The 27,985-nt window shown below is 43.7% G+C and overlaps 2 protein-coding genes across 3 annotated transcripts in view; one reads left to right on the top strand and one right to left on the bottom strand.

Moving 5' to 3' along the window:
- The window catches only part of PDXDC1 (pyridoxal dependent decarboxylase domain containing 1), a 37,896-nt gene extending 23,742 nt beyond the window's left edge, over positions 1-14,154 (top strand). Inside the window, exons 11-23 of the mRNA XM_063315146.1 lie at positions 188-289; positions 1,167-1,292; positions 2,078-2,128; positions 3,464-3,527; positions 4,179-4,255; positions 4,852-4,957; positions 5,632-5,803; positions 6,498-6,604; positions 7,094-7,215; positions 9,323-9,415; positions 9,515-9,611; positions 10,693-10,797; positions 11,690-14,154. Coding sequence (XP_063171216.1) covers positions 188-289; positions 1,167-1,292; positions 2,078-2,128; positions 3,464-3,527; positions 4,179-4,255; positions 4,852-4,957; positions 5,632-5,803; positions 6,498-6,604; positions 7,094-7,215; positions 9,323-9,415; positions 9,515-9,611; positions 10,693-10,797; positions 11,690-11,934 — 1,467 coding nt within the window. The 3' untranslated portion in view covers positions 11,935-14,154. The remainder of the gene's footprint in view (positions 1-187; positions 290-1,166; positions 1,293-2,077; positions 2,129-3,463; positions 3,528-4,178; positions 4,256-4,851; positions 4,958-5,631; positions 5,804-6,497; positions 6,605-7,093; positions 7,216-9,322; positions 9,416-9,514; positions 9,612-10,692; positions 10,798-11,689) is intronic.
- Positions 14,155-18,643: 4,489 nt separating this feature from the next.
- Positions 18,644-27,844, bottom strand: NTAN1 (N-terminal asparagine amidase). 2 transcript variants are annotated; one of them, XM_063314721.1, is made up of 10 exons: positions 27,713-27,844; positions 25,336-25,438; positions 25,184-25,249; positions 24,709-24,817; positions 24,216-24,289; positions 23,557-23,610; positions 22,041-22,094; positions 21,127-21,224; positions 20,567-20,680; positions 18,644-20,024 (listed from the first exon to the last, which is right to left on the bottom strand). In XM_063314721.1, the coding sequence occupies exons 1-10, from the start codon at positions 27,791-27,793 to the stop codon at positions 19,845-19,847; spliced, it is 933 nt and encodes a 310-aa protein (XP_063170791.1). In that variant the 5' UTR covers positions 27,794-27,844; the 3' UTR covers positions 18,644-19,844. The 2 variants fall into 2 exon arrangements, with proteins under 2 accessions (XP_063170791.1, XP_063170789.1); XM_063314719.1 differs by lacking the exon at positions 27,713-27,844 and having other exon boundaries at positions 25,336-25,800.
- Between the last annotated feature and the right edge of the window lie 141 nt (positions 27,845-27,985).

Genomic DNA, 27,985 nt, shown 5'->3' on the forward strand with positions numbered 1-27,985 from the left:
AACTGTGGTCGTAAGTCAAGGACTACCTGACCCTTTTAAAAATTTTCCTGGTGAGCCACTTTGGATCAGTTTTTGCATCCTCTCTGGACTCAGCCATGCCTCTTTAGAGATGCCCTGTCTTGAATTTTTAGGTGCATTGAAAAAAAATAACAGTGTATTTCCGCTCCCCCCCACACCCTTTCTGTAGGCAGCAACCAAATGTGACAGCATGACACTGACCCTCGGACCCTGGCTGGGTCTTCCAGCCGTGCCTGCAGTGACTCTGTACAGACAGGAGGATCCTTCCTTGGTAGGTGGCTGGCATTGATGCAGTGGAGGACAATTGGCAGAAGAAGGGCATCCTGGAAGCTCTCTGCTGCTCATTATCATCAACAATGAATTGTGGTTTATCACATGACTCAGGGAGTCCCACTGCTCGTGAATCCTTGGAGAGCCCATCATCTACTCCCTGGTTTTTTTCAGGCTGGAGATGATGACGCTTGAACCCAGGACTTGTCTGCCTCAAGACCATGTGCTGTGTTCCCACTCAAGCCAAATTCAGCCCTGCGGTTATATCATTGAGCAGACCACAAGGACCTCATAAAATCTGTGCTCTCTGCTTGGCAGAGGCTCCAAAAGGAGGGGAAGATGGTCAAACCCAACAGGAGATGGGCAGGTTGCCTTTTGCTTAATAATTCTTCAGCTGTTCAGTCAAGGGGCAGAGGTTTGATCTTCTGAAGTTCTCCCTGCACAGTTGATTTAGCTTTAGGGGAAAGATTACAAAATCAATGCATTTTTGCCTTTTTTTTTCCCCTTTGATACTCTTTCAAATGTGAATTTTAGGGCAACCTTAATACCAGAGCCTAGAAAACCCATCTTTTAAATCTGATTTTCAGTGACTTAAGTAGTAGGAGATGACACTTTGAATCCTTAATGTTTGCTTCAGGTGGGCATTGCTGTCTTGTGTTCCTCTACTCCAGGGTTTCTCAACCTTGGCAACTTGAAGATGTGTGGGCTGGCTGGGGAATTCTGGGCATTGAAGTCCACACATCTTCAAGTTGCCAAGGTTGAGAAACACTGCTCTACTCTAATTTATACTGAGCTTTTGGAACGAGCAGAGCAAATTCAGACAAAACAAGAGATACAATATACCTCTGGTATTTACTTCTTTACTGGGCTTCTTTCAGTCTTTAGCAGCAGGCCTGACCTCCAATCAGGTAGTGGAGAAATTGCGTGCCCTGTCACTGTGGCTGTCCTTGCAGTACCTTGGCCATGACGGAATTGTGGAAAGGATTAAGCGTGCCTCCCAGCTGGTAAGGAGGGGAGACTGCTTTAAGTTCCGTGTGTTTCCCAGTGAAGTGATTTGATTTGTTCTCAGAACTTAGGATCCCAAGCTGATTGGTGCAAAAAGCTTGCCGTTGCCTTCTCTTCCAAGGGTGCCCACAGTGGGAGAGGAAGTGGGGTGTCAAGAGGGATGTAGGGGACTTGGGTCAGGGGACAAATAAAAAGGCAGAATAGTTGGGTTCGCACAACCTGCTTGACCCCAAACCTGGATTACCCAAATTCACTCCAAATCTGGATTCCAGGCAGTTCCTTTCTTCACGTAACATCCTGTATCCATACAAATGGACTTTCACAGGAGGTCAAAGAAAGTTAAGGTGGGGGCTGCGACTGCGTGGTCGAAGCCCCCCCCTTTTTTTTACCCGTGTCTCAGAGTCGTGGCCACCATCTTGACTTTTTTGATAACCTCCCCCCAGTGGGCATCCCTGTATATAAATTACAGTTTCATGGGATGGGCGGATTCATACAACATGCCGTGGAAAAGAGCATAAAAATATATGCACCAGGCCGTACGGTTGCCTAGCAGAAGCCTTATGCAGAGGCATTTAGTGCCTATTTTAAATCTGGTGGGTGAGCATGTGATAGGACTGTGATAGTATATAGAATAATAAAGCTGTGCAAAACATTTTGAGTGTGAAAGGTTAGCCAACTTGATGTAACAGCTTGACTTTAGTGTGTTGCTTTACGTTTTATGACCCCATCTACAGTGCATTGCCTTTTGAGTGGTCTCCCTGTTTTTAATTCATTTGTTTTGTAGAGTCAACGGCTATTGGAAAACTTGAAGAACCAAGATTTTATTAGAACCTCGGTACGTTTTTGTTTTCAAACTTTTATTTTCCAAAAATAGCCCTCTTACCCCATTATTTGGCACATTTAAATGGCTTAGGAAGTAATTACAGATTGATCCACTTAATGAAAGAGAAAGGCAAGGACAGAAATGGTTGGGATAATCCTGTTTCAGATCAAGACAAGTGCTCCAGCCGTAGCTTTTCGACAAAATTCTGCACAAACAAAACAATTTTGCCTAAATAATCGGAGCTCAGCATGTCAGGAGCATGTCTGAAGCACTAGGCAGTATTTTATCTCCTTAGATAATAACAGCAATATTAAACTTGTAAGCTGCGCAACTCCCAACACCTGGGCGGTTCACAACCATCAAAGAAATTACAATCAAATCTATAAAAGATAAAAAAAGAAGGTAAGAGATGGCAGGTGAAATGAAGTAAGGGGTCTCAGTCTCCCTCGCCAAAGGCCCAGATGAAGAGCCAGGTCTTCACAGCTCTTCTAAACCACAGCAGGGTGGGGGCCATCAGGATCTTGGGGAACCTCATTCCAGAAGGCAGGTGCTATAATGGAACGTGAGAATGACCCTGGAGGATTTGGGGTGGGGGAGAGAGATGCTGCCTAGGGAATGATCAGATAAAAGGGAGAGGAGCCTGCAACTGAAGAGAAAGAAACTTAGGAAGGATCCACCCTAACTGATCAGGTGGTAAAAAGGGCCAACGGGAGATTTGTACTTTCAGCCTTGCAAGATTCTGTTAATGAAGCCTTACAATAAACTAGAATTAGCTCATCTGGTCGTGTTTCCTGTCTGGTCTGCCTGAGAGGGCTGACAGGCGCTGATACAGAGAAGGTGCACTTCTGGGGTCCTAAGAGATGACATTGTTTAATCGAAGGAACCCAGAGCGCGCCAACCCTGCAGGATCGGATTGTCTGGGCAGATGTTATGAGGCACAGGTAGTCCCTTGAGTAACCAGGCCCTATGCCATGCAGGGCTTTATAACAACCAGCACCTTGAATGTTAAACAGTTGGGTTCAGGAGATGGATGCTACTATTAATAGCCAGAGTTTTTGTTTCTAATCCAGGAGTGGGGAACATCTGCCCTTCCAAGTATTTTGGCCTCCTGTTCTCATCAGCTCCTGCCAGCAAGGGAGTCCAACGATATCCAGTCTCAGCTTTAATAACTGGGCTCTATTCTAATACGGACGTTTACCCTGGCAAATAAAAGAGATACGCCGGCTGTTCTGGCTATAAATCCTTTTCATTAATCTCTGAACACCAATGGGAAGCATCCGATTAGGGAAGGTTGGTTTAAATGCTCACTCAGGACCTTATTCTATTTTTCCAAATTTCATTGTCAAGGTTGAAGATGAATTTAGCTCTCCCGTGGTGGTGTTCAAGTTTTCCCCAGAAAAGTCACACACAGGTGAGGATTACACAAGGACAGCACGTCATGATCCGTAGACCTTTATTTTGTTGAAAAATAGTACCATACCAAGGGTTTTGTTGATCATCTATTCCCATTAACGCTTCCACCTGTTTTAGCATCAGCAAGTGAGAAAAGCAGCCGGTTATAAGAAGGGAGTGAGCTTTGGTGCCTTTGCTAATTTTAGGTTCTAGCTTTCTAATGTCCCAGTTATAGATCTTAAAAAGGATATTTAAGGTACTGCATTTTTACATTTACTGAAGACAGGTCTTGGAATTATTACGTATGCAATTGTTTGAAAAAGATCTATAAACTGGAGTCCTGTCTGATATGATGACGTATACAAGTAAGCAAATTATGTCAGATGTCTATATGAAAATCAGGGCTGTGTGCTATTTAAATCCCTTATTATTTTAATGAACACCTATGCTGTATCAGTATATTGAAATCTGTAAAGTAAGCTGTAGTTCAGAGTTAAACCTTGCCATCTTAACTTGCGTAATAATATTTCTGAAGAATTCTAGCTGTTACCCAGATTGAGAGAAAAAATGGTCCTTGCGGCTTCAGCTGGTGGAAGGAAGTGGATGTTTAGCTTGTGCTGTGTTAACGTCTTGCGCTAAATCAATTTCTCTTTTTTCCTTTTGAGTTCAGATCATATGCTCCGTGCTGCACAATCATCTGCAGTCTCTGGGGATGAGAGAGACATTTGCGATACTTTTAACCAGTGGGTAGGTGTGGGTGTTTCTTGACAGCGAATTGATCAAAAGTTTGGGATCAAATCCTGATTTCTTTGGGGGGGGGGGAAATAGCCCAGCACAAGCCCCTTGGGTCTGAGTTGGCATCTGAACTTTCTCAAATTCTGAAAAGAATGTATAGATGTTACTCGCCACAAAAAGGAATAATATTTGGGTAGGTCTGTATCTCCTAAATGCTTTTCTGGTGCGCTGTTTTCCTTCATGCAGTTAGGACAGAGATATACGATTCAGGAGGTATTTGATGGTTGGGATGGCAAGAATGCAAAATATATGGAATATGTACAACTATTCTGGATATCCTCTGAAGTCTAGCCTTCTTTTTAACGTGATTGCTAGGAAAAGAGAGATCTGCTATGCATTTCTCAAAAGATCACCACCAACTTCTTGTTGGTGGAAGTCCAAAAGAGGCCTTCCTCATTCTGAGCAAGTTTTAGCATCTGAAATCAGCCTGCAGACAGAAGAAACGTATTTCAGAGTGGGTCACAGACTAAAAAACAGTTTGTAATTTATATGCAGTGGGAGATCTATTAATTTCCTTGACCTGTGTTTTTTCTTTTTTCTTTTTTAAGCTTGGAGAGCAGTTGGCTCAGTTGGTTCCTGCCAGTGGGGTGGATCTGGTAGATCTGGAGGATGAAGGCACTTGTGTGCGTTTCAGCCCCTTAATGACGTCTGCAGGTAACCTGGTCGCTTTTGTGTGTCATAGGCAATTTTTATTTACGTGGCAACCACTGCATTTCCTAACATTGTCCTTAAGATTCCATGTACCTCCTTGTTCTTTCTGTTGGTCTTAACTTGTAGAAATTTCAGCCTCCAACTTTCCTAATGTTGCATCTCAAATTGGTGCCTGCATACATCGCACAGAGTATGTTGTTCCTTATGTTACCCTGGGATCATCAGGCAGTATGCTAATAAATGTAGGCAATGGTGTCCAAAACCTCTCAAATTCAAAATGGTTCCAGCTCATAATACTATCTTGAACCTGAAACAGAGTTTTGAATTAGAAGTAAGTAGTTTCTTCTGGTTCTCAAGAAATGTTCAGCTGCTCTCACCAGAAACTTTCTGAGCTTGAATCATCCAAATTCAGAGGGGGGCCTGAATTGGAAGAGTTTGGAAGCCTCCTTTAAGATGAGAACAATGTCAGAACACTTTCTGTGAAGTCAGAATGACCCGTTTTGCATGCGAAACAGCTATTTTGAATTTGAAACACGTGCACCACTTCTTCACGCCGGAGGCAGTGAAGACATTTTCCTTCTCCACTGAATCCTTATTTGCTTGGGTTTCAGGATGAATTACAAAAAATGGCCTGGATAGGCAAGAAAGGCGAGACACTAACATAGCAAGCTTTTCAGTTTTAGGAACTGAAGTTCAAGACGTGGACCAGTTGGTGGATTGCTTAAAGATGAAGGTCCCCGTTCTCAACTGCACTTTGCAGCTGAGAGAGGAATTTGAACAAGAAGTGAAAAGAACCATCGGCTTGTCCTACGTGGAAGATTTTAGCTGGCCTGGCCTTGGTGTGGTCAGGTGGGTGTGTTCTGCAGAAACTCTTGCAAAGCATATTTGATAGGTGTAGGCAGATGGGCGTGTCTTCAGCACCAAGCTTTGTCTGGAGTTTCCAGATGCTGCTCAAGAACGATCACTTCTTCCTCTTTGCATGTGTAGAGGGCAGAGGGAATGGCCTTGAGGGACAGGAGGAAGAGCCGCTACCAAGGCAACGTTTGGATAAAAGACACCTGAATCCAGAACTGTTAACATATGTAAACATCTCAGACAAGCCCCTCCCAGTTCACAGAAGATAAAGGGGGTGGGTGAGACACATTCAGACTTGCAAGATGCTATTACTATAGTTTTACAGTCAAAGTAGTATTGGCCTACATGACGTTGGTTTCCTAGTCTGGTCAACCTTGAAGGGCCGACACCATCTTGATGGGAAGTCTTCATGTTTTCGTCTTCCTCTTCAGCACCAACATTTTCGGTTTTAAAGAAAACTTTTTTTCCCCTTTCAGTTAGATGAAAAGCAGCTAATTTATGCCAAGTGGGATGGTTTACATAAGCACAGATCAGTAGGGATGGCAAAACAAGCAGGAATGGAAGTACATCAGTTTTTCGTTAGGTCTCTAAAAATAGATTAAAATTCAAACTAGTTAAGATTTCAAAATGCCTTTGGCTTCCATGCCCAAAGAAAGATTTACTAACCCATTTGCCTTGGTTTTGAAAGGTATAAGGGGCAGAATGAAGACAAGCAGGAGAAAGACGTGGAGAAGATAAACAGCAGCCTTCTGAAAAAGCTAAATGAGCTGGAATCAGATCTGTTATTTTCCTTAGGTAATTGGCTATCTATGAAATCTGGGAATGTATGTGTAAGAAGGGGATGCCTCTATTTCTGCATTAACCTGTCCCAGCCACCACGCGGTAATACCACAGAGAAAAATTGCATTTAGGTATTTAATCTCTGTTCCTGGAATTACCGATCAAGGGTTTTTTTTCCCTTTGTTTCATTTTTAGAAGGATCCTAGCGCTGTGAGCAGGGTCACCATCATATGCCAAGGTTCTCAGAAGGGGTTCTTTCCTTGCATTCAATATTGTTTTCAAGATAAATTTCCCTACTGGCTTTATTCATGGTTTGACGAATCACCCACGTTATGGTTGGACGGAGGACGCTTTAAAAAGAGCGTTTTTAAAAACAGCTTTCTGCTGCCTGCCTCTGATCAGCGGAACCTGAGCCTATATTTTGAAGCGGCTTTTTTCCAGGCTTGAGAGAACCTGCAGTGGTATCCTCTTGATGGTCTGGTCTTGTCTTGTCGTCCCTTTTAGGGCCAGAATTTGGAGCGGAGAAGAACTGCATGTATATTGGAATGGTCACTGAGGATCTAGATGTGCCTGAGCTGGTGGAAACCATTGTAGCAACAGGTCGCGAAATTGAGGAAAATTCAAGGGTGTGTACGGAAGGTCCAGGAACATTGGTCGTATCTACGGCCATAACCTCCACTGCTCCTAATCGTAGTGCATGTAGTGCGGCAGTTTTTATCCCCTGTGCTGTGGCACGTGTGTGTGCCGCGAAAGGTCCGCAGGCGCACCGCATCAGTGGGCCACAAGCAAATGAGGGGAAGTGCCGCGCAGCCAGAGCCCCGCCTCCGTGACATCCCCAGGGGCAGGCTGCCTCCATTTCTCCTCCTGAATCCCAGCAACCTATGACTTCACAGGATTTCCAGTTCTGCGGCCCAAAAGTCCTGCCTATGAGATGCGATCGCGCAAGTTAGCAGCTTGTCAGCGTGCTGTGAGATGAGAAAGGTTGAAAACCACCGATGTACTGGCTGGGTTCACACAACGCTTGAGACCAGCTAAAATGGGGCCTGGTTGTTCGAGATTTAGCATGTGGTGGAAAACTCACCACGTCTCGGCCTGTTGCATGAACCAAGTTGTTATGTTAAGCCACTGATACGTTTGCCGAACCATATTATGCGAATGAAGTTTTGGCGTTTGTTGGTCAGGATTGTGTCACTGGACAAACCCAGCTAATGTATTGTTCCGGGAGAGGGGAACAGTCACTTTGGCCGTCAAAGCAAAAACGCGAAGACATCATCATTGATACAGGATTATACCGAAGTGGCTTTAAAATGATTCATCGCCACTAGACTCTTGGTAGTCCCCAGTGTCAGTAATGTCGGCCAGGCTCTATTGAGTTATTTTAGGCCTTCTAAAGGTTCCTACCTGGACTATTTTGACACGAACAGTGTCTCCTAGTTTGCTTTTCAATCTCTCTTTAACTTCAAGAGCAGCTTGTTCAGCAGTAATGAAGCACTGCTGATCGGAGACTACAGTCCAAATCCCCATGAGGACATAGCATGAGAGCAGAGTTCTTTAGATCTTGCTTAATTACAGTACCTTATCATGTAGAAGCACACAGGATCAAGTTCCAGCACCTCACCGTCTAGGTACATCGGACATAGTTTATGTAACTACGGTTTAACACATATGATAAATTAACTAGGTATATAATTAATCACACATGGCCACCTTTTCTTCTCTAGATTTAGTTGAGGGATGTTGGTAGATGGCGGTTGCCCCAGGCTGGAGAGAAACTTCTTGCCTGCGTTCTTTTTAAGTTAAAATCACAGTAGTGCGACTTCCTTTCTACACCATTCCTTCCTCTTTAAAAAACAAGTTCAGTTACAGTCAAGCTCTGTTCCACCTTCCTATAAGGACACACAGTCCTTCTTTTGAAGACCGGACCTTCAGCAGAAGAGAAGGAGAGCGCAGGAGAAACCGTATTTCCCAGCTTGTTGTACTCAGAATAGCATTTTCCAGAATTCCAAGCTAGCCCAAGTAATACTGGTATAAATCCTGACCCAACATTTAACCATTTTGCTCTAAAATCAAAGTAGTCCTATTATTCCAAAGGCTCATCTCCCAGTTGCACACCCTTTAATCCATACAAGGTGATAAATACTATAAGGGCTGACTGGTGGACAAAGGAGAAAAGCGTTAGCAATCTGGGAACTGGCCTGTTCCCTTTTCCTTTCAGCATCTTAATCAAATTGCTTTTAAAAAAATTGCTAAGTAGCTCCTTGCTCTCCAACTTGAATTTCAGTAACATTCTGTAAAGAAGTAGGCAATTAATGGATTGATTTTATGTCATTGGAAAAGCAATAATGGACTTTCCCCCCCAAACTTTCGGAGTGCAATTTATTTAATTTTCAGGAGTCCTCAGTGATAAATTAAATGACACTATTAATGCTCAAATTAACCTATGGGAGCAGCTTGTGCATTAGCGAGGGTTTTAGTAGCGTGAAGGTGGCGTTCAAAGCAAAGGAAAAGAGAAAGCACAGCTTTTAACCCTCAATCCGTTTTCGTAAAATACCTCGGAAAATGTGGAGTTCCTTATTTCCCCTAACTTCCGATCAAACCGTGATTCCATTTACAGTTTTCGTGAAACTACTTTATTCCAGTAATTCCCTTTCATTGTATGACTTTAAATATTTTCACATAGACTAGAAAGGCAGGTAACATTCTCCAAATTCAATTGGTTCTCTTTCCGATCAGCTGTTGGAAAACATGACTGAGGTCGTTCGAAAAGGCATCCAGGAAGCACAGGTTCAGTTGCAAAAAGCAAACGAGGAACGGCTCTTGGAAGAGGTGAGCAGATTGTGGGAAGTCGTCATCTCCTTGCTGCTGCACCGTTCTTGATGTTTTGCTGGGCAAGAATGCTTCATTTTTTTCTCCATTTTCTCCCAGGGTCTGCTCCGACAGATTCCTGTGGTGGGCTCTGTCCTCAACTGGTTTTCTCCATTTCGTGCCTCGCCAAAGGGACAGACCTTTAACCTAACGGCAGGTGAGATGAAATTTGACTGGGTGAGTCTTGACTGGCATTAATTATCCTGAGACAATAGTGAAACACTGGAGACCTTGCAGTTAGCCAACCTGAAGGATGTTCATGGCCAACATCCAGGCCCTTCTATTTTCACATCGTTGCTCGGAGATAAGGGTTAGTCATTGTAAGAAACAGGATGCCTGGAGTTTGGCTAGACTCTTCAGCATGCAACTTGTATTATAGGATCCGACAGTGTTCGTTTTTTACTTAGTATAGTGCAGGCAGACTCTGCCCTTCCATTCTTGCAGATCCGTATTGTCCAACATGGCCAGTGGGGAGGGATGCCGGGCTTTGTAATTCAGCAACATCTGGAATGCCATGTTACCTAATCATCTCCTTTTGAGATGGAAGAACCTACCCATTATGGCTTATGACCCATGGTTGATGGCTCAACATGTGAGCCAGGCCATTGTGGGCAGTGTTTGAACTCAGCGTTAATCTACTACAGAGATAGGGTAGCTCTGTCATGGGAGGGCCTGCATGCCAGGGATGGGCCCAAAGAGAGGAAGGGCATAGTGTAATTCAGCATGGTCCATAACGTAATGAGGAAAAATACACTGGTCTTCAGGTGTTTCTCCAGACTGTGCAGGGGTCTCTCCATCAGCTTTCTGTGGGAGAACCTAGCAGGAAACACAAGCTTGTATGTCCACAGAGAGAGGCCTGAATATGGGCCACCTTTGGCTCCATTCCACATCTTTCCCATCCTCCTTACAATAGCGTAGCCAGTTTTGTCTGTCTAGAATTTTTCTGATTTATGACCAAAATTGCGATTCACCTTTCTTGGAAACAGATGATTTCTGAACTTTCTCCGGTAATTCCAAACAATCACTTCAGAGATTTACAACTCCAGGAAGAGTCACCTTGCTAGGGTCAGATAAACATTGCACTTTTTTGCTTTGAGGCTTTACCCTGTTGCAACCGAAGTAGGAACTTGTGGGTCCAAGGACCTTAAAAGATCAATGTGGCTGTCTTCATTGGGTGCATCATATGATAAATGCATTTATCTGGATCTGATGCGTTTGGCACCCCGTTTCTTTGGCAGGTTCTCTGGAATCCACAGAGACAACATATATATCCAAAGCACAGGGCACGGGGATCACCCCACCTCCCACTCCCACATCAAGCCATGCTAAACAGAGGTTTCCTGGTAAGTTGGCTTCATCCCCATTTTTATTTTATTTTTTTTCCTTCAAAAAAAGCATTTACAGGAATCCTTTCTATGGTCCAGCATATAAAGCAGTGTTAGAATAGGACTAACTAGGAGCTAAGAATAAACAAATCTAGCTTGAACCAGCTGCTCACTATTGAGCAGGCTGTAAAAACTGTACAATACAATAATTTTTAAAAAGGAAAGAAATTCATAGCCCAGTGAAACTGTGATAGTATGTGGGAATGACCTTGGGAGTCAGGAGGAAGAGCAGCAGCCTAGGCAATGGTCAGATAAGAGGCAGCTGAGCCCACAGAAGGAATGGGGGTGTGGGAAGCATCTCAGAAGGGACCCTCCTCAGTTCCCTGGAAAGTAAAAGCGAGGGCACCTTTTGCCCTGTATCTTACAAATCTTGAAACCTGAATCTCAACTCACATTTTTGGTGAGATTCTTGCAAAATGCCCTTTACATTGGTGGGTGGACATCACCTTGAACTCATTCCTTCCCAACCAGGTGAGATCTCTTTTCTCCCTTGTTCTTGTCTACTATTATATTGTTTTATTCCTTTTAATGTGTCTTTATGTAATGGTGTGTGGGAATGACCTTGGTAGGCAGGAGGAAGAGCCACAGACTAGGCAACAGCCAGATAAGAGGCGGCTGAGCCCACAGAAGGAATGGGGACGTGGCAAACATCTCAGAAGGGACCCTCCCTAGTTTCTTGGGCTGTAAAGATGAGGGGGGAGAGATGTACTTTCAGACTTGCAAGATTCTGTTAATGGAACCTTACAATAAACTTAGAGCTAGTACTTCTGGGTGTGCTTCTTGTCTGGACTACCTGGCAAGGCTGACAGAAACAAGGGCAAATCTTTCACATTCCCGCGTTTCATTCCAGGTCAAAAACTGTTTAAAAGGGCCGGGAGGAACTCGGATGGGCTCAGCGAAACAAGCTCAGTGAGCCAAGCTACTGACTTGGACAAAGGAGAACTCGCTGCTTCTCCCCTCAAGCCGGAGAACACCGAGCTGTCCAGCGAAAACACGCCTCTTGCCCCGGAAACCACGGATGCTTCCCCAGGCGCCAAGGCTCAGGCTTTGGGAAATGACAGCACTCCGTCTGAGGAACAAGAGAGTCTTAGATAAAACCGAGACTCTCCGCATTCAGACTTTGTACAGGGAAAAAAAAGTGCACTTCCCTCCAGGGCAGGAAACTGAATGATGCGTTTAAGATGTGAACCGTGCCAGAGGTAGTCAGTTCAAATTGCTATTAACGTGTGATTGACTGGAGATTTTGCACAATTAATGGAAGGCTGCTCTGTCTAATTTCTTTTTATTTGTCTGCTTGGTTATGATTCCTCTTTTGTCCTGCACACCCATTTAGTGCCAAGGTTGGATTTGAACGGCTTAGGAACATTCCCCTCTTTACCAGGGAACTTGCAAGAATTAGAAGCTGACTCCAGATGGAGTCCCAAGGAATGCCTGGCTCTTTTTAAAAAAAAAATTTAAAAAATTAAAAAGGTGCTTTGCACAGACATTTCTTGGTTTTCTAAATTGAATTGTACTTGATGCTGGGAATAAAGAAATCTAGTTTCTATTTGTTAAGCCAACCAGCTGCTTGCTGTTTTTATTTTAAAAAGTGTTTGAAATGTTTTTCAAAATCTAGCTGCCTTTATTATTAACATGGCACTTCCTTTGGGGATTAAACCTGCTTTAAAATTCCCTAAATCTTTGCGTCATCGGGTATCTGTCCACTACTTTTCAGCACTGTTGGCAGACAAAAGAGGAAGAACAAGATTTTGCCATTTCACAGGGCCCTGACAGAGTTGGCTCAGCATAGCTGTTACATGTTCCTTGGCCGCTGAGAAGTAAGAAAAGTCAAAACGCAGAACAAACCCGTTTGAAAGATTTGCAATGAAAGAACCTCCCCCTTACGTTTTTTTGCTGCATTTTTGGGCAGAGGATGATGATGATGCAGTGAGATGCATTACTGGTGGCATATTGATGTTTCTTCTCTTGCTATTCTAGATTTTCTCATCAGTTCGTTACATTTGTTAAATATTGTAAATATTCAGAGAAAGCTTATTATACAATACTGCACTATGGAAAAGAAGAAATATAGACACTGAGCTGACTTGGTTTTTAAAGTCAAAGGTAGATAGTCAAGCGTTTATTGCCCGCCAGGTGATTAATTATGCCTTTATTTTTGAGACGGATTTTGCTCTTTCTCTGTTAAACAGAGCAACCAAATTCCCTAAGAGAACTGGCTGCAACTGACCTGATTTCTCCTGATTTAAAATTTTCGCAAAAAAGAGATGGATTTATTTTTTATGAACAGCATTTCTCTGCAGCAGTTTTCCCAACCTGCTGCCATCTGGGCATGTTGGATGAGTTTCCAGCCAGAACCCAAGAATTATAGGAAATGAAATTCAACACCCTGGGAGGGCAGCAGTTGGGGAACCCGTAGCATCTAATAGAGCTTCATGTGGCTTCTGTAAGCTGAGAGACAGCCTTATTCTCAGCAACTGAAGACGTCGATCCCAACCTAGCACTGATAATGAATTAAGGAATGGCTATTCTCAGAATCATTTTTTTGTGGTGAAGGTGGTGGTGATAGTGAAACGTTGAGACTATAATGCAGCCTAGGCAGAGAAAATGCCATTCCCTTGGCAAAAAAAGGAAATTCCCAAATGGACCCACGTGGTTGCAGCTACAGAAGTTGCTTATTTGGAAATAGAGATCTTTCTGCTTTAAAACCCAAGGATCCCAACATGACTAACCTAAGTTATGGAGGCCTCGCCAAACTAGATCTTATAGCAAATGTGACAGTTCTCTCTTCTCCTAATAATTTGAGGATCTATTATCTTCCATCATTTGCTCAAGTGGGCCTAAAGAATTCAAGTTCTGCTTAATATTTTTTATGGAGGCTGAGAGAACATCTAAGAGATTATTCTCATCATATCTAGTTTACTCTTCCCCAGAGTAACCAGTTTCTTGGAGCTCAGCTAGAATTGACTCAAGATCTTCCATGGGGACTGCAGCAACAGGCTTTAACAACCAAAATGTTGGTTAAGGGTTAAGCATTGCCTTGCTCTTTCTTGATTGAGGATTATCGGTGGTTAAATGTACAGTTAACTCCAATTATTAAGGGTTGATTTTTCTAAAGTGCAAATTTAATTCTTGTCTTCCTTTTGACTGTTTATTTGGTGCAATGATTTCTATTAACTTGGGTTCATGGGGGAAGGGTTAAAGTTGTAATTGTTAATATAAATTTTAATGTTTTTATATGAAGCTGGCAGTTTTGCTGGAATACAGTCCTAATTTAGATACTTCCTAAAGGCTTCAATAAAGATTCTTCAACTTGTATCTGAGTTTGTGATGTTTAAAAAAAAACCAACCAGCAGAATCCTAGAGAAGTGGGGAATACGCCCTTTCATAGATTCTGGTCACCCAATCCAGATGGCTGCTATTTCTGGCAACTGTTAGGTCCAGACATCATACTAAAACCATATTTGGTTTTCACTATTCTTAAAATAAAATGGAACAAGCTAAAGACAGCCCTGCAGATCAGAAATGACATCAAAGTCTGTCTGGGCAATTTCTAGCTTGTGGAGTCCTTGGCGCTCTCTGAGCTTGGTTGTTTGCGGACATTTCATTACCCAACTAGGTAACATCATCAGGGCAAAGGAGGGTGGAGTTTTCTGGCTGTTTATGGTTTACTTTGTCTTTGTTTTTAAAGCTGTACTTGTCTGGTGCCTATAGACTGTTGAGCAGGACATAAAAACCCAGCCAGAAAACCACAAACCAATTGTGTGTTCCTACCGGCGCATAACCAAATCAGAGCTGAAAGGGTAAGCCAGTAACAAACCTAAGTTTTTAACTAGTCTTCTGCCCTTAAATGAACTGTACTTTATTCACTGAGCCAGACTGCTGATTAGACATAGCCAAACACCCACCCTTCAGCAAAGGATCATTACCTTGTGCTGGAGCTTGAGCACCTCAGTGATGCCATGAGCTAAACCGTGAAGGGCCACCCAAGACAGGAAGGCCGTGACAGAGAGGTCAGACTAAATGCAATCCCTGGGGAAGGTAATGGCAACCCACCCCAGTATTCTTGCCATGAAAACTAAATGGATCAGTACAACCAGAGATATATCGGTATACCATCGGAAGATGAGACCCCCAGGTCGGAAGATGGTCAAAATGCTACTGGGGAGGAATAGAGAATGAGTTCAACTAGCCAAAGACGTGATGACGCAGCTAGCTCAAAGCCGAAAGGACGGCTAGCGGCCGACGGTGCTGGTGGTGAACGGCGAATCCGATGTTCTAAGGATCAACACACCATTAGAACCTGGAATGTAAGATCTATGAGCCAGGGCAAATTGGATGTGGTTATTGGTGAGATGTCAAGATTAAAGATAGACATTTTGGGCGTCAGTGAACTGAAATGGACTGGAATGGGCCACTTCACATCAAATGACCACCAGATCTACTACTGTGGACAAGAGGACCACAGAAGAAATGGAGTAGCCTTCATAATTAATAGTAAAGTGGCTAAAGCAGTGCTTGGATACAATCCAAAAAATGATAGAATGATCTCAATTCGAATTCAGGGTAAGGCATCTAACATCACAGCGATCCAAATATATGCCCCAACCACAGATGCTGAAGAAGCTGAAGTAGAGCAGTTCTATGAGGATCTGCAGCACCTACTGGACAACACGCCTAAAAGAGATGTTATTTTCATCACGGGAGACTGGGATGCTAAGGTGGGCAGTCAAATGACACCTGGAATTACAGGTAAGCATGGCCTGGGAGAACAAAACGAAGCAGGACATAGGCTGATAGAATTTTGCCAAGACAACTCACTCTGCATAACAAACACTCTCTTCCAACAACCTAAGAGATGGCTTTATACATGGACTTCCCCAGATGGACACCACCAAAATCAGATTGACTACATCCTTTGCAGCCAAAGGTGGCGGACATCTGTACAGTCGGTAAAAACAAGGCCTGGAGCTGACTGTAGTTCAGATCACGAACTTCTTCTTGCACAATTTAGGATCAGACTAAAGAGATTAGGGAAGACCCACAGATCAGCTAGATATGAGCTCACTAATATTCCTAAGGAATATGCAGTGGAGGTGAAGAATAGATTTAAGGGACTGGACTTAGTAGATAGGGTCCCGGAAGAACTATGGACAGAAGTTTGCAACATTGCTCAGGAGGCGGCAACAAAATACATCCCAAAGAAAGAAAACCAAGAAGGCAAAATGGCTGTCTGTTGAGACACTAGAACTAGCCCAAGAAAGAAGGAAAGCAAAAGGCAACAGTGATAGGGGGAGATATGCCCAATTAAATGCAAAATTCCAGAGGTTAGTCAGAAGAGATAAGGAATTATTTTTAAAGAAGCAATGCACGGAAGTGGAAGAAGACAATAGAATAGGAAGGACAAGAGACCCCTTCCAGAAAATTAGAAACATCAGAGGTAAATTCCAGGCCAAAATGGGTATGATCAAAAACAAAGATGGCAAGGACCTAAGAGAAGAAGAAGAGATCAAGAAAAGGTGGCAAGAATATACAGAAGACCTGTATAGGAAGGATAACAATATCGGGGATAGCTTTGACGGTGTGGTCAGTGAGCTAGAGCCAGACATCCTGAAGAGTGAGGTTGAATGGGCCTTAAGAAGCATTGCTAATAACAAGGCAGCAGGAGATGACGGCATCCCAGCTGAACTGTTCAAAATCTTGCAAGATGATGCTGTCGAGGTAATGCATGCTATATGCTATATGCCAGCAAATTTGGAAAACACAAGAATGGCCATCTGATTGGAAAAAAATCAACTTATATCCCCATACCAAAAAAGGGAAACACTAAAGAATGTTCAAACTATCGAACAGTGGCACTCATTTCACATGCCAGTAAGGTAATGCTCAAGATCCTGCAAGGTAGACTTCAGCAATTCATGGAGTGAGAATTGCCAGATGAACAAGCTGGGTTTAGAAAAGGCAGAGGAACTAGGGACCAAATTGCCAATATCCGCTGGATAATGGAAAAAGCCAGGGAGTTTCAGAAAAACATCTATTTCTGTTTTATTGACTATTCTAAAGCCTTTGACTGTGTGGACCATAACAAACTGTGGCAAGTTCTTAGCGGTATGGGGATACCAAGTCATCTTGTATGCCTCCTGAAGAATCTGTATAACGACCAAGTAGCAACAGTAAGAACAGACCACGGAACAACAGACTGGTTTAAGATTGGGAAAGGAGTACGGCAGGGCTATATACTCTCACCCTACCTATTCAACTTGTACGCAGAACACATCATGCGACATGCTGGGCTTGAGGAATCCAAGGCTGGAGTTAAAATCGCTAGAAGAAACATTAACGATCTCAGATATGCAGATGATACCACTTTGATGACTGAAAGCGAAGAGGAACTGAGGAGCCTTATGATGGTGAAAGAAGAAAGTGCAAAAGCTGGCTTGCAGCTAAACCTCAAAAAAACCAAGATTATGGCAACCAGCTTGATTGATAACTGGCAAATAGAGGGAGAAAATGTAGAGGCAGTGAAAGACTTTGTATTTCTAGGTGCAAAGATTACTGCCGATGCTGACTGCAGTCAGGAAATCAGAAGATGCTTAATCCTTGGGAGAAGAGCAATGACAAATCTCGATAAAATAATTAAGAGCAGAGACATCACACTGACAACAAAGGTCCGCATAGTTAAAGCAATGGTGTTCCCCGTAGTAACATATGGCTGCGAGAGCTGGACCATAAGGAAGGCTGAGTGAAGGAAGATCGATGCTTTGGAACTGTGGTGTTGGAGGAAAGTTCTGAGAGTGCCTTGGACTGCAAGACGATCAAACCAGTCCATACTCCAGGAAATAAAGCCAGACTGCTCACTTGAGGGAATGATATTAAAGGCAAAACTGAAATACTTTGGCCACACAATGAGAAGACAGGACACCCTGGAGAAGATGCTGATGCTGGGGAGAGTGGAGGGCAAAAGGAAGAGGGGCCGACCAAGGGCAAGATGGATGGATGATATTCTAGAGGTGACGGACTCGTCCCTGGGGGAGCTGGGGGTGTTGACGACCGACAGGAAGCTCTGGCGTGGGCTGGTCCATGAAGTCACGAAGAGTCAGAAGCGACTGAACGAATAAACAACAACAAACACCCACCACCACCACCACCCCTTTTGTACTTACATCATGACATCATGCGCACATACGAAGGGGGTGGAACTTGTTATCGTGCATCGTAATGGCATGATGCTGCTTTCATCATTTTGCAGACATCTCCAAATTGCACTGGGCCCTGTAACTGTTCATCTCCACTCATTAAAAGCAAAATGGGGAAAATCAAGACTTTGACCATTAAAATGGTACCTCTAAGCCCCCAAATTTAACAAAGAGAAAAGCAATATAATCCACTCTGTTTTGGGGCTAAAGAATTGAACACACGTCTGTGTCACAATTCATTCCACAATGCACAATCCTTTCACACAATTCACAATCCTTTCACACAATTCTTGTTCGTGCAATGATTAGCTTTCTTGGGGCTGGAGTGGAACATACACAAACACAGGAGAGTTATTTTCAGTCTTGCACAGAAATTGTAGACCAACAGGAAAGAAGGAAAAACACACACACTACAGACACGCGTGCATACCCCAGAAGAAAACCAGATAAATCCACAAACAGTTTTAAGCTTCATTATATGCTTTTGGGTTTAGTTAACAAAAATAATACATTTGACAAAATCATTGGATCCTTGCTAGAAACAATGCCTAGGGTAAAAAAAAGATAGGGGTAGAGCAAATGGAGCAAATTTAAACTATTAACTGCTTTTAATCACAATATGACTGTTCTTCAATGATTTGATTGATCCGGTTAATTCAAATCCCACCTCCTTGGCTGCTGCAAGACACAGTGATGGTGAGATTCAGACCAGATTCCACCATTTCTCTTCGACAGAACAGGAAGCTGGGCAGCAGAGAAAAATATAGCACAAAAAACTAAAGAAAGCTGCAAACGTGTCCCCTGAAAGTGGTATCTGAAGCCACTTTCTTTTTCTTGCAGGAATTACAACTGGTCACGGCGGTTCAACGGCCTAAAGTCAACTTTAGAAAGGAATTGAGGAGAATCGCCTCCCTGCTGAGCTGCACTACAATCCAAAGTCCCTGTCAGCGGACAGGTATGGAGCCAAGTCCCCACCCAACATATCTGTGGCTGGCTTGCATAAATTTGGTCCTCAGTCCAGGAAGGGTGTCATGGTCAACCTTCTTAAGCCACTGCCCAAAGCCTCAGCGCAAACACCTCTAATTAGCTTGGAGCAGTTTCTGCTCACATGGCACGAAGCAAGGCCTAGCTTCATTTTCAATCTCCCACAACACTACAGGGAAAGTCCTAGAGGTGAGCAAAATCTTCTGGGTCAGAAGGTTCTAACCCTGAAACATCATGTTTCAATGTCAGGTTCGAATCCTATTAGAAGCGTCCCCATGTTGGAACAGATCGTTCCAACCTCACTGGAATAGGTCTGACCTTGAAATGGACCGTGCCTTCCTATAAAACAGTGCCCAGAATGCTTCATTCCAACGTGAGAATGTGCCCAGGAAGGTTCTGTGCATCTCCAGCTGATACTTGATCAAGGACGCTGCTCTGATAAAGCAAGCAGAATGGCTACTTTGCTCTACTTCGGTCCCAAACAAATAACTAAAGCAAGAAAATGACTGAGCAGGGTGGGAATACCAAAGATCAGGTTCTACCTCCTCCTTCACAGCAAGACCAAGGCCCATTTTACATTCCTGAGAACTTTGGATCTCTCCCCATGAAATGTGTAAACGTTACTTAATTTTGCACTGAATTGACTGGCTGCTTTGGAAAACAGGATATTCGGGGGATGCAATAGCATCCCACAAATGCAACACACTGTTTTTCCTTAATGTTTTCGTGGGGGATCACCAGGTCAATGTTCATGCCAAGGAGAGGGTCTCTGCCACCTTTCTTGACCCAACCCTACTTCCAGAGCGCTCTTGGTTTCTCTACTTTTGGTTAGATCTGGTCAGAAGAAATTCTCTCCCACAAGCCCTCGGCATTTTTTTTGTAGAGGCGAGGTTTTCGGGTAGGGAAGAGAGTCTTATCAGGAAACGGATGCTCTCTTAGATAAAGCAGAGTAGCTCTGATGTGTGCAACAAAATGTGGTGGCTCAGCCAGGGGTGAGGTGGAGAGATTCTGCAAAGATACAAAAAGGGATAGTTGAGGGCACTGACTTGTTAGATTCACAGGGTACCTTTTTCATAAGCCCATCAAAACGTGTTCCTCCTGCACACAAAGACAACAGATGTATTGGTCAAAGCCACAGCAGGGAAATCCAATTTCAAATCCCCACTTGACACAAAGCCACCCTTGAGCTAACACACGACACAAAGACTTTGTTCAGTTTATGGCTTAGCATGTCATAGGAACCCAACCTATTGCATCTGGTTCCATAAACCAAGGTTGAATACACCCCAACTGAATGCTCAACTGGCATTCTGACATTACATGAAGTTATGGTTTGCTTCCCCAGCGCTTGCTGGGTAACTTACAACCCCCAGAGAGCACATACTGCAGGGAGCTATGGTTTACAAACTGTGATGGCTGGAGACATAGAAAATGCTAAACAAAAACTAAAGAGACCATAATATGGCTTAACATAGTATATGAACTCAGCAATCGTTCAGCCTAACTTTCTTCGACTGGGGTCCCTTATGTTCTTGACAAACTCTGGTTACCTGTAAGATGCTTTGGTTGCTCTGTTCCAACCAGAAATCCACATGGGGGAAAGGCATCCAGTAGTAAGGCCCAATGCAAAGCTGTTCCTTCTTTGAGTCATAAACACTAATCATCTAGAAGAGACAATACAGTTTCAGCAGGTTATTGCTAATGAAACTGGACCAAGTGCAGACAAACCATTGGTTACTTAGCAGAACCATAAGCCATGTTAATCCTGCCCCACTGTACTGCCGCATCCTGTTCATGTGTTTCACCCATTCACTTCCTTAGATTTATATCCTCTTTCTGTATTCCCTGCTTTTACTCTCCCATCAACAACCTTATGAAGTCTTTGGCAGAGGTGGGCTTTCTTCTTATAAGTCATGCTGGCCACCTTGTTACCCAAGCAACAGGGCCAAGCGAAACCAAGAATGCTTCTAAAGAATAGTGGTGCAGCTGTCCACATCTGCGTCTATGACTGGAGCATCAGGCTTAAAGCATCAATAAAGCCAGGAACACCACACCACATTTTGTCTGAAGAGTGGTTCCCCTTCCCATGGCTTATACATTCTTTGCTAACCTTTGCTCCTGCTAAGACCCTGGCAGACCGCATGTCCTCATCAGGTCCTCGGTCTGGAAAGGTGGCATGGAAAATCTCACCAGTTTTAACATTTGCAGCTGGAAGGGAAAGAGCCACAAAGTAAGAACATAAGATCCTTCTGAAGGGCTCTCAGGTTGGCAGAAAACAGGGCCAATCTATACTTTGCTGTGTCAGCCCCACTAGACAGACCAGACCAGGAAATCAACTCCACTGGAAAGCTAAGAAACCTTTACTGAGATTAGCTCTAATAAAAGAAAGTTGCAAGTCTGATTGTGCTGGACCTCCTCCCTTTCTTATGCTCCTGTGAATTAGCGGGGTGTCTGCCTGAGCTGCTTCCAAATGTTATCTCATTGCTCTGGCTTTACAAAATGTTTCAGCCCCCTTTCTCTAGGGCAGTGTTTCTCAACCTCAGCAACTTTAAGAAGTGTGGACTTCAATTCCCAGAATTCCCCAGCCAACATGGCTGGCTGGGGAATTCTGGGAGTTGAAGTCCACACAACTTAAAGCACGCTGGCTGGGGAATTCTGGGAGTTGAAGTCCGCACATCTTAAAGTAGCTAAGGTTGAGAAACACTGATGGTTTCTGCATACTTCTCTCAAGTCTATCTTCCTTATTCTCTACATGCAGCTTCAGAAGTTAGATTCAAAACAGTGGGTTCAGACAGCAAGCAAGGAAATTCTCATTAAACATTAAATCAAAGGACAGAGCAAGTTGATCAACAGGGAAATCTGTGAAACCGCCTCTCTTTAAACAAAACAAGCATCTTTCATTTCCATTCATTGGTAACTAATGAGCCAAATTAAAAAAAAATAACTTATGATGGCATATCCAATCTCACAATTGTAAACCACAATCTTTAAAGCTGACCTCAAATGCAAGAAGATTTAACTTACCAATTCCATAAACGTATGGCAAATGCCTGCCATTTTCCTGGCGGTCATTCAGTTCTGTAATTTCACAGAAAGGGCTAAAATGAACACATAGAAATTGACTTCATCAAAAAAAGAGATAAATTGGAAATCACATGATGGCATAGCCAGGTAATTTCAGATTGGGGTGTATGATGTTTTTCAGGCTGGCGTTATATTTTGGGTTTGGCTGAGGATATCCTCACAAAAGGAGTAGACAGGACCAAGAGAAAGATGTTTAGCTGAGCCAGGAAAAAGACCAAACAAACATAAATTTGATTAAATATAAATTTCACAAACATTATATTAAGTCAATTAAGTACAATGAATATGATTCCTCTCCATGCATTTATTCATTTTTCCCTTCTGCCATATTAAGGATTCCAACTTAGTAGCATTTTTGAAAGGATCCTGGGGCCACACCCAGAAATGGTGGAGGGGATTAGTTCGTAGATTATATCATTTTATAGGATCCTCCCTTTGGCTAGTGGCATATTCCTTGTTGAAAAATAACTTTGATATTCCCTTTGTGATGGGACAAAGAAGAATTGAAGAGAGATGAAATCCTATGATAGCATCTGAATGAATTAAAGATTAAGATCATCAGAAGTAAAAGGAAGGAATATAAAGTTTCTTTTTTTCTCTTTTTCCTTCTTTGTACTTTTTTACTTTCCTTTCTTTCTGTGAGTTGAGTTTCTATTATTGTAATTAAAATCTTCAATAAAAATTATATAAAAATAAGAGAAAATTACTTGGATACATTAGTATAATCTATGTTTAAACATCATATACATACAGACCCTATCGGTATTTTTTAAAAAAGGAAGCAGTTGGAGCAGGGGGGTGTCAATGGGGAGGGTCAAAAAAGATGGAAGCTGCATCCACAAAAAATTCCACCCTTTTTACATGTATCATGTGTGATTAAAAAGTACAGGGTTTTGATCACCCAGATGCAGCCAACTTCATGACTTTTTTGAACCCCCCTAGAGGACCTCTTGACTTTTTGATTCCCCCAGTGGCCATCCCTGCTAAACTTCCCACATCAGCATAGCTAGAGACTGTAATTATGGAGTGGCTGGCAGCCATTTTTATAAAGGATGACATTCCATTTGCTGTCTGAGGGTCATGTAATATCCAGGAATGGACCAGCAGTTTTGCCAGCAGACTTGACTGTTCTTCAGATGGTAACTGAAGCTGGAATAAAATTCCAAGCTCAAAATATCTGGTTGCTGAAGGACCACACTTAGGTCTACAGAGTAGAAAACTTTGGGGAGACTTTAGAAGGACCCTGAAGTCTGAGCAATAAATGTGACTGAAGAGATGGCAAATCTCTGTTCTTCAGACAGATGTGACTGGGCTTACTGCTGACTATAAAACCTTGAACATCTGCTAAGAACGGCCAGCCCTGGTCATAGATGGCCAAAATTCAGAACCACAGAAAGCCAGTTGTATTATAAACTGGTTCACCAAAGACAGTAAGGGCAAAGATAGAAATAATTACCTGTCACACAGAATGTCATCAAATAAACATTATCTAGCAGGTGGTCAAATGCTCCTAAGAACACAAAAGGAAAGAACATGAAACTCATAGACAAAGAAGATGAACTATGATGAAAAGTAATTACATTACTCAAATACTTCAATAGCTCCACCCTGTTTCTAAACTGGGTTTATCGAGACACCAAAACCCACAGCTTCTCACTTAGGACAACTGCCCCTTATGTCCATACCACTAGTGCATTTCCGATTCAAGACTCCACAGGACACGTGGAGTCCTGTGTTGATTAAGTGTCTAGCTTAATCAAAGGCACTCAACAAATCTGTTGCAAAAAGTTACCTTGGAGAATTTTGGCCCAAAACTAACAGTCCAGCACTATACTCCTCTGGTGTCACTTCCTACTAATGGTATCTTACATTCTGCAGGCAGAGCATAGCCATCAACATGAGCCATCATTGACAGACCTCTTATCTATAAATGTAACCAGCTCCCTTTCAGAACAACCTACATCCTGTAGGCCCTTTCCCTGAAGCAGGAATCTGTTTCAGTGCTCTGAGGTCCACAAAATTCCCACTGGTTCACACAACTGGCAAACTTCATTCCATTTCAATCAGAACTCAAAAGCTTCATGAAAAATCCAGGGAATAGAAACACAAACTTACTTAACAGTTGACCAGTAAGGCGCTGAGACAAGCGTCTGTCATCACAAAAGCCTCCAACCAGGTGCAATTCCAACCTAATGGAGACAAAACCCAGAAATATTCGTTCAATTTTCAATCACTTTTATACTGAATTTGAATTAATAGGCTGAATGGTAAAGTGCACCTGTTTATTATTATTACCATATTCCTTGCAATGACCTTCTTCTGGTTCTGGGTAAGCAAATACAATACAGAATTCATATCAAGGCATTCTGTTATTTATCTATTCATTCGAAGAGGTAGAAAGTAGCTGAGAAGTATGAATTGCCCCAACTTTTCACCACATTCTTTAAGGCAGTGTTTCTCAACCATGGCAACTTGAAGATGGGTGAACTTCAACTTCCAGCAAGGCTGACTGGGAAATTCTGGGAGTTGAAGTCCACACATCTTCAAGTTGCCATGGTTGAGAAACACAGCTTTAAGGGAACCATTTTTTTTTTTTTTAAAACCTGACCTTCCACATTCGGTGCTTGGAGAAAGCACTTTCACTGCATTTGTGATTAGCAGAACTTCTGTTTCGGTATCTGACCCATCACAGTGAGTTAGACAAATTGCTCCGCTCCCTGGAAAAAAAAAATTAAAATGAGAACTTGCATCTTACAGACAATTGTAGCTACAGGGAACATTTCTCTACTTAGAGCAGACTGATCAAAACACATACAGGCCAAAGGATTTTGGGAGTTGAAGATCATTCAGCTGGAAGACACCGAGGTTAGGGACCGTTGGCTTCTACTGTTGCCTTTCTGCTGTGGAGCCTCCAAATACTTCCTCCAAATACTGGAGCCAAGAAGACAGAGCCCCAGTCTATCTCAAGGACATCCACAAGTCCCCCATACCAGTTCTAAACCAGCAAGGCAACCTCAAACCTTGTAAATGACTCATTACTGGGAAGGGGATCCAAACCAGGGATTTTCCAGTTATTTCAGTACCTGTATGTCTCAGAACCACGAAATGGCATGTCGTTGCATCGTCTGAACCAAGAATGGAAACAGAACCTGTCAAGAAAGCAGGGGAGCAGCGTGTAAGACCTTGGCTCTCTTCTCTTGAACAGAGAGTGTACGCTCACTTGAGGTCCACCTACCATCTTTGGACGTGGTGGCTGCAAATTCTCTTTGCTGGACATAGAGAAGTCCTTTTGGTCCCACTGCTTGAGCAGGCTGGCTCCGGAACTGCTTGGCTTGCTCCTGATTGGGGAACAAGATTTTTTGTAAAGGCCTTTTTGCATCTGGATCACCCAACACAGCTTCAGCAAAATGGCTACCAAAAAGTTCTCCCATCTGGGTGTTCAAAACAAGAAACAAACCTAAAACCTCTTCCAAGAGCTGTCAAACCAAGCAAAGCTTCAGGTAAACTGGGAACTGCTTGAATGGTACCAGTTTATTCCCACTAACGTATAAGGGAGAGTCAATTGTGGGAATAGGGAATGAGATTGGACCTCAGGAGGTGCTAAGGAACTTTGTAAAGATGTCTCAAAAGCTGGCCAGTTCCCCTTGTAGGTCAACGTAAGTCAGCACTGGTAAGAGTTGAATCTTCTACACATGTTCAGGGATCTGCAAAACTCAAATTCACGTAAGAGTCAAGCTGTGCAAGGAAATGAGCAGATTTATTTATTTGTTATTGATTTTGTTGTAATTTCTTTGTTTGACTGTTGTCAGAGCCATTGAGTCAGGTGGCATACAAATTTAATATATTATTATTATTATTATTATTATTATTATTATTATTATTATAAATTATGGTTGGTCGCACAGTCAGCCAGATGTTTTAAACTGGATTTGGCATTTTTGTCCACCTATCGAGTCCTTCCCAAGGACCTGGGATAGGCAGATGTTGTTTAATAATTTTAAAGGTACCATCGCAGGATGTAAGCTGTTCCAGTTAAGCTGCCTTTTGCCATTGACTGATTATAAATGATGATGATGATGTAGTTGAACAATGCACAAAAATCCATGAGTGATCAGGCAAGATTCTTTTAAAATGGTTCAGCCCCAAAGCAGAACATGTGCTTTCAAAATATCAACATTCTCTTTGGTTTCATCTTGCAGGAAGCCAAAGACTGGGTGTGGCCCAGTGACTTTTGTTTCTCAATAGTTTCCAGAAACTCTTCCAACCATTACTGCTGACAACATCACAAGCCCTCTCCCCGGTCTTGAAATTTTGAGGCCCAAATCCACAAAGCCAACAGAGTAATACTTGGCTGAGCATGCCTTTATATCAAAGTCCCCCTTTTGGGAGAGATGGGCAGTAATAGAAATTTGAAAAATAAATTAATAAATTAATAAATAAAACCCCAACTCCCAAGACAATGGCAGTTTGAAAGGGGCCTGGGTAGAAAAATTGGGGGAGAACAGCTGAAGGTCTTGATTAGGCTTAGTCTGGAGAAGAGAAGGCTGAAGGGAGACGTGGCAGATGTTGTCTTCAGGTATCTGGAGTGCTGTCATGTCAAAGATGGGGTGGAATCGTTCAGTCATTCCAGAAGGCAGGACAAGAAAGAAAGGGTTTAAATGACAAGGAAAATGACATTAGGAAAAAATTCCTAAAGCTCTTCAATAACGGAAGAAACTGCCTAGGGAGGAGGTGGATTCTCCACTGGGTGCTTAAGCAGAGGGTGGATGGGATCTTGGAGTTGTTAATTTCTGCCTTGGGCAGGCACTGGATTACATGATGCCAAAGCCCCTTCATTCTAGAATTCTATTTGCATAAGACTTCTTCCTAATTCCCCCCAATATTTGTGTGTGGCTGCGCTTTCAAGTCTGTTTTTTTGACTCCTAGCATCTGCCTGGACTAGTCCCTGCAGCTTCCTTGGCAAGGTTTTCCAGAAGTGGTTTGCCCTTGCCTGCTTCCCGGGGCTGAGACCGTGCGACTGGCCCAAGGTCACCCAGCTGCCTTTGTGCCCAAGGTGGGACTAGAACTCCCGGTCTCCCAGTTCCCAGCCTGGCGCCTTAACCACAACCCCTCACTGGCTCTCTCCAAATATATTACCATCCCCAAAATCCACACGGTGACCCCTGAGGACAACATCCATACCTTGTCCTCAATCACGGGATGTCCATGGACCCCTGCAGTCCACCAGCTTGGATCTGTGCACTGGGTTCACCCCCAAATCAGGGTCTACAGCCAGAAGGGCTGGGACCATGCACCACCCTGAGCCGGCCGCAGGTCAGCTACCTTCTGGATTGGCAGACTGGGCCAAGCCAGCTGGAGGGAGGGACCCGCTCCCGCAGGTCAGGTTTCTAGCCCCCACCAGATACCCGCCCCTTCCAGGTGGCACGGGAGTCCCCGGGGGCTGCCCCGCTTTGCACAAGGGGGAGGCGCCCCGCTGGCCCCTGCAAGTCCGGGAGGGGCCCGGCCGCAGCTCCAAAGCGCCCGAGCGACCCTTGGGGTCACACCCTCGGGGCACACCTGAGCCGGCGCTCGCCTCCCCCGCACCTGGGCGCAGGAGCGCCCGCCGCTCTCACCTCCAGCTCCGGGAAGGCGCGCACCAGCTCCCGCAGGGGCCGGGCCGGGTCGAGCCGCCGCCCCTCGACCAGCAAAGGCATCTTCGGCCGCCTCCGCGCCGGAGCTGCGGGGCGGCTTCCTGCCCCGCGCCGCCAGCTGGCCTCGGGCCCCGCCCCTGCTGCCGAGCGCGCTGGGAAATGTAGTCTGGAGGGGGGTGGGCGGTGTGGCGCTGGGGAGGCGCTTCCCGCCCCGCCGCCGGCCTGGGGTTCAGGGACTCCAATTCCCAGCAGCCC

This window comes from Candoia aspera, chromosome 14 (assembly GCF_035149785.1).
Source record: "Candoia aspera isolate rCanAsp1 chromosome 14, rCanAsp1.hap2, whole genome shotgun sequence".
Classification (NCBI taxonomy): domain Eukaryota; kingdom Metazoa; phylum Chordata; class Lepidosauria; order Squamata; family Boidae; genus Candoia; species Candoia aspera.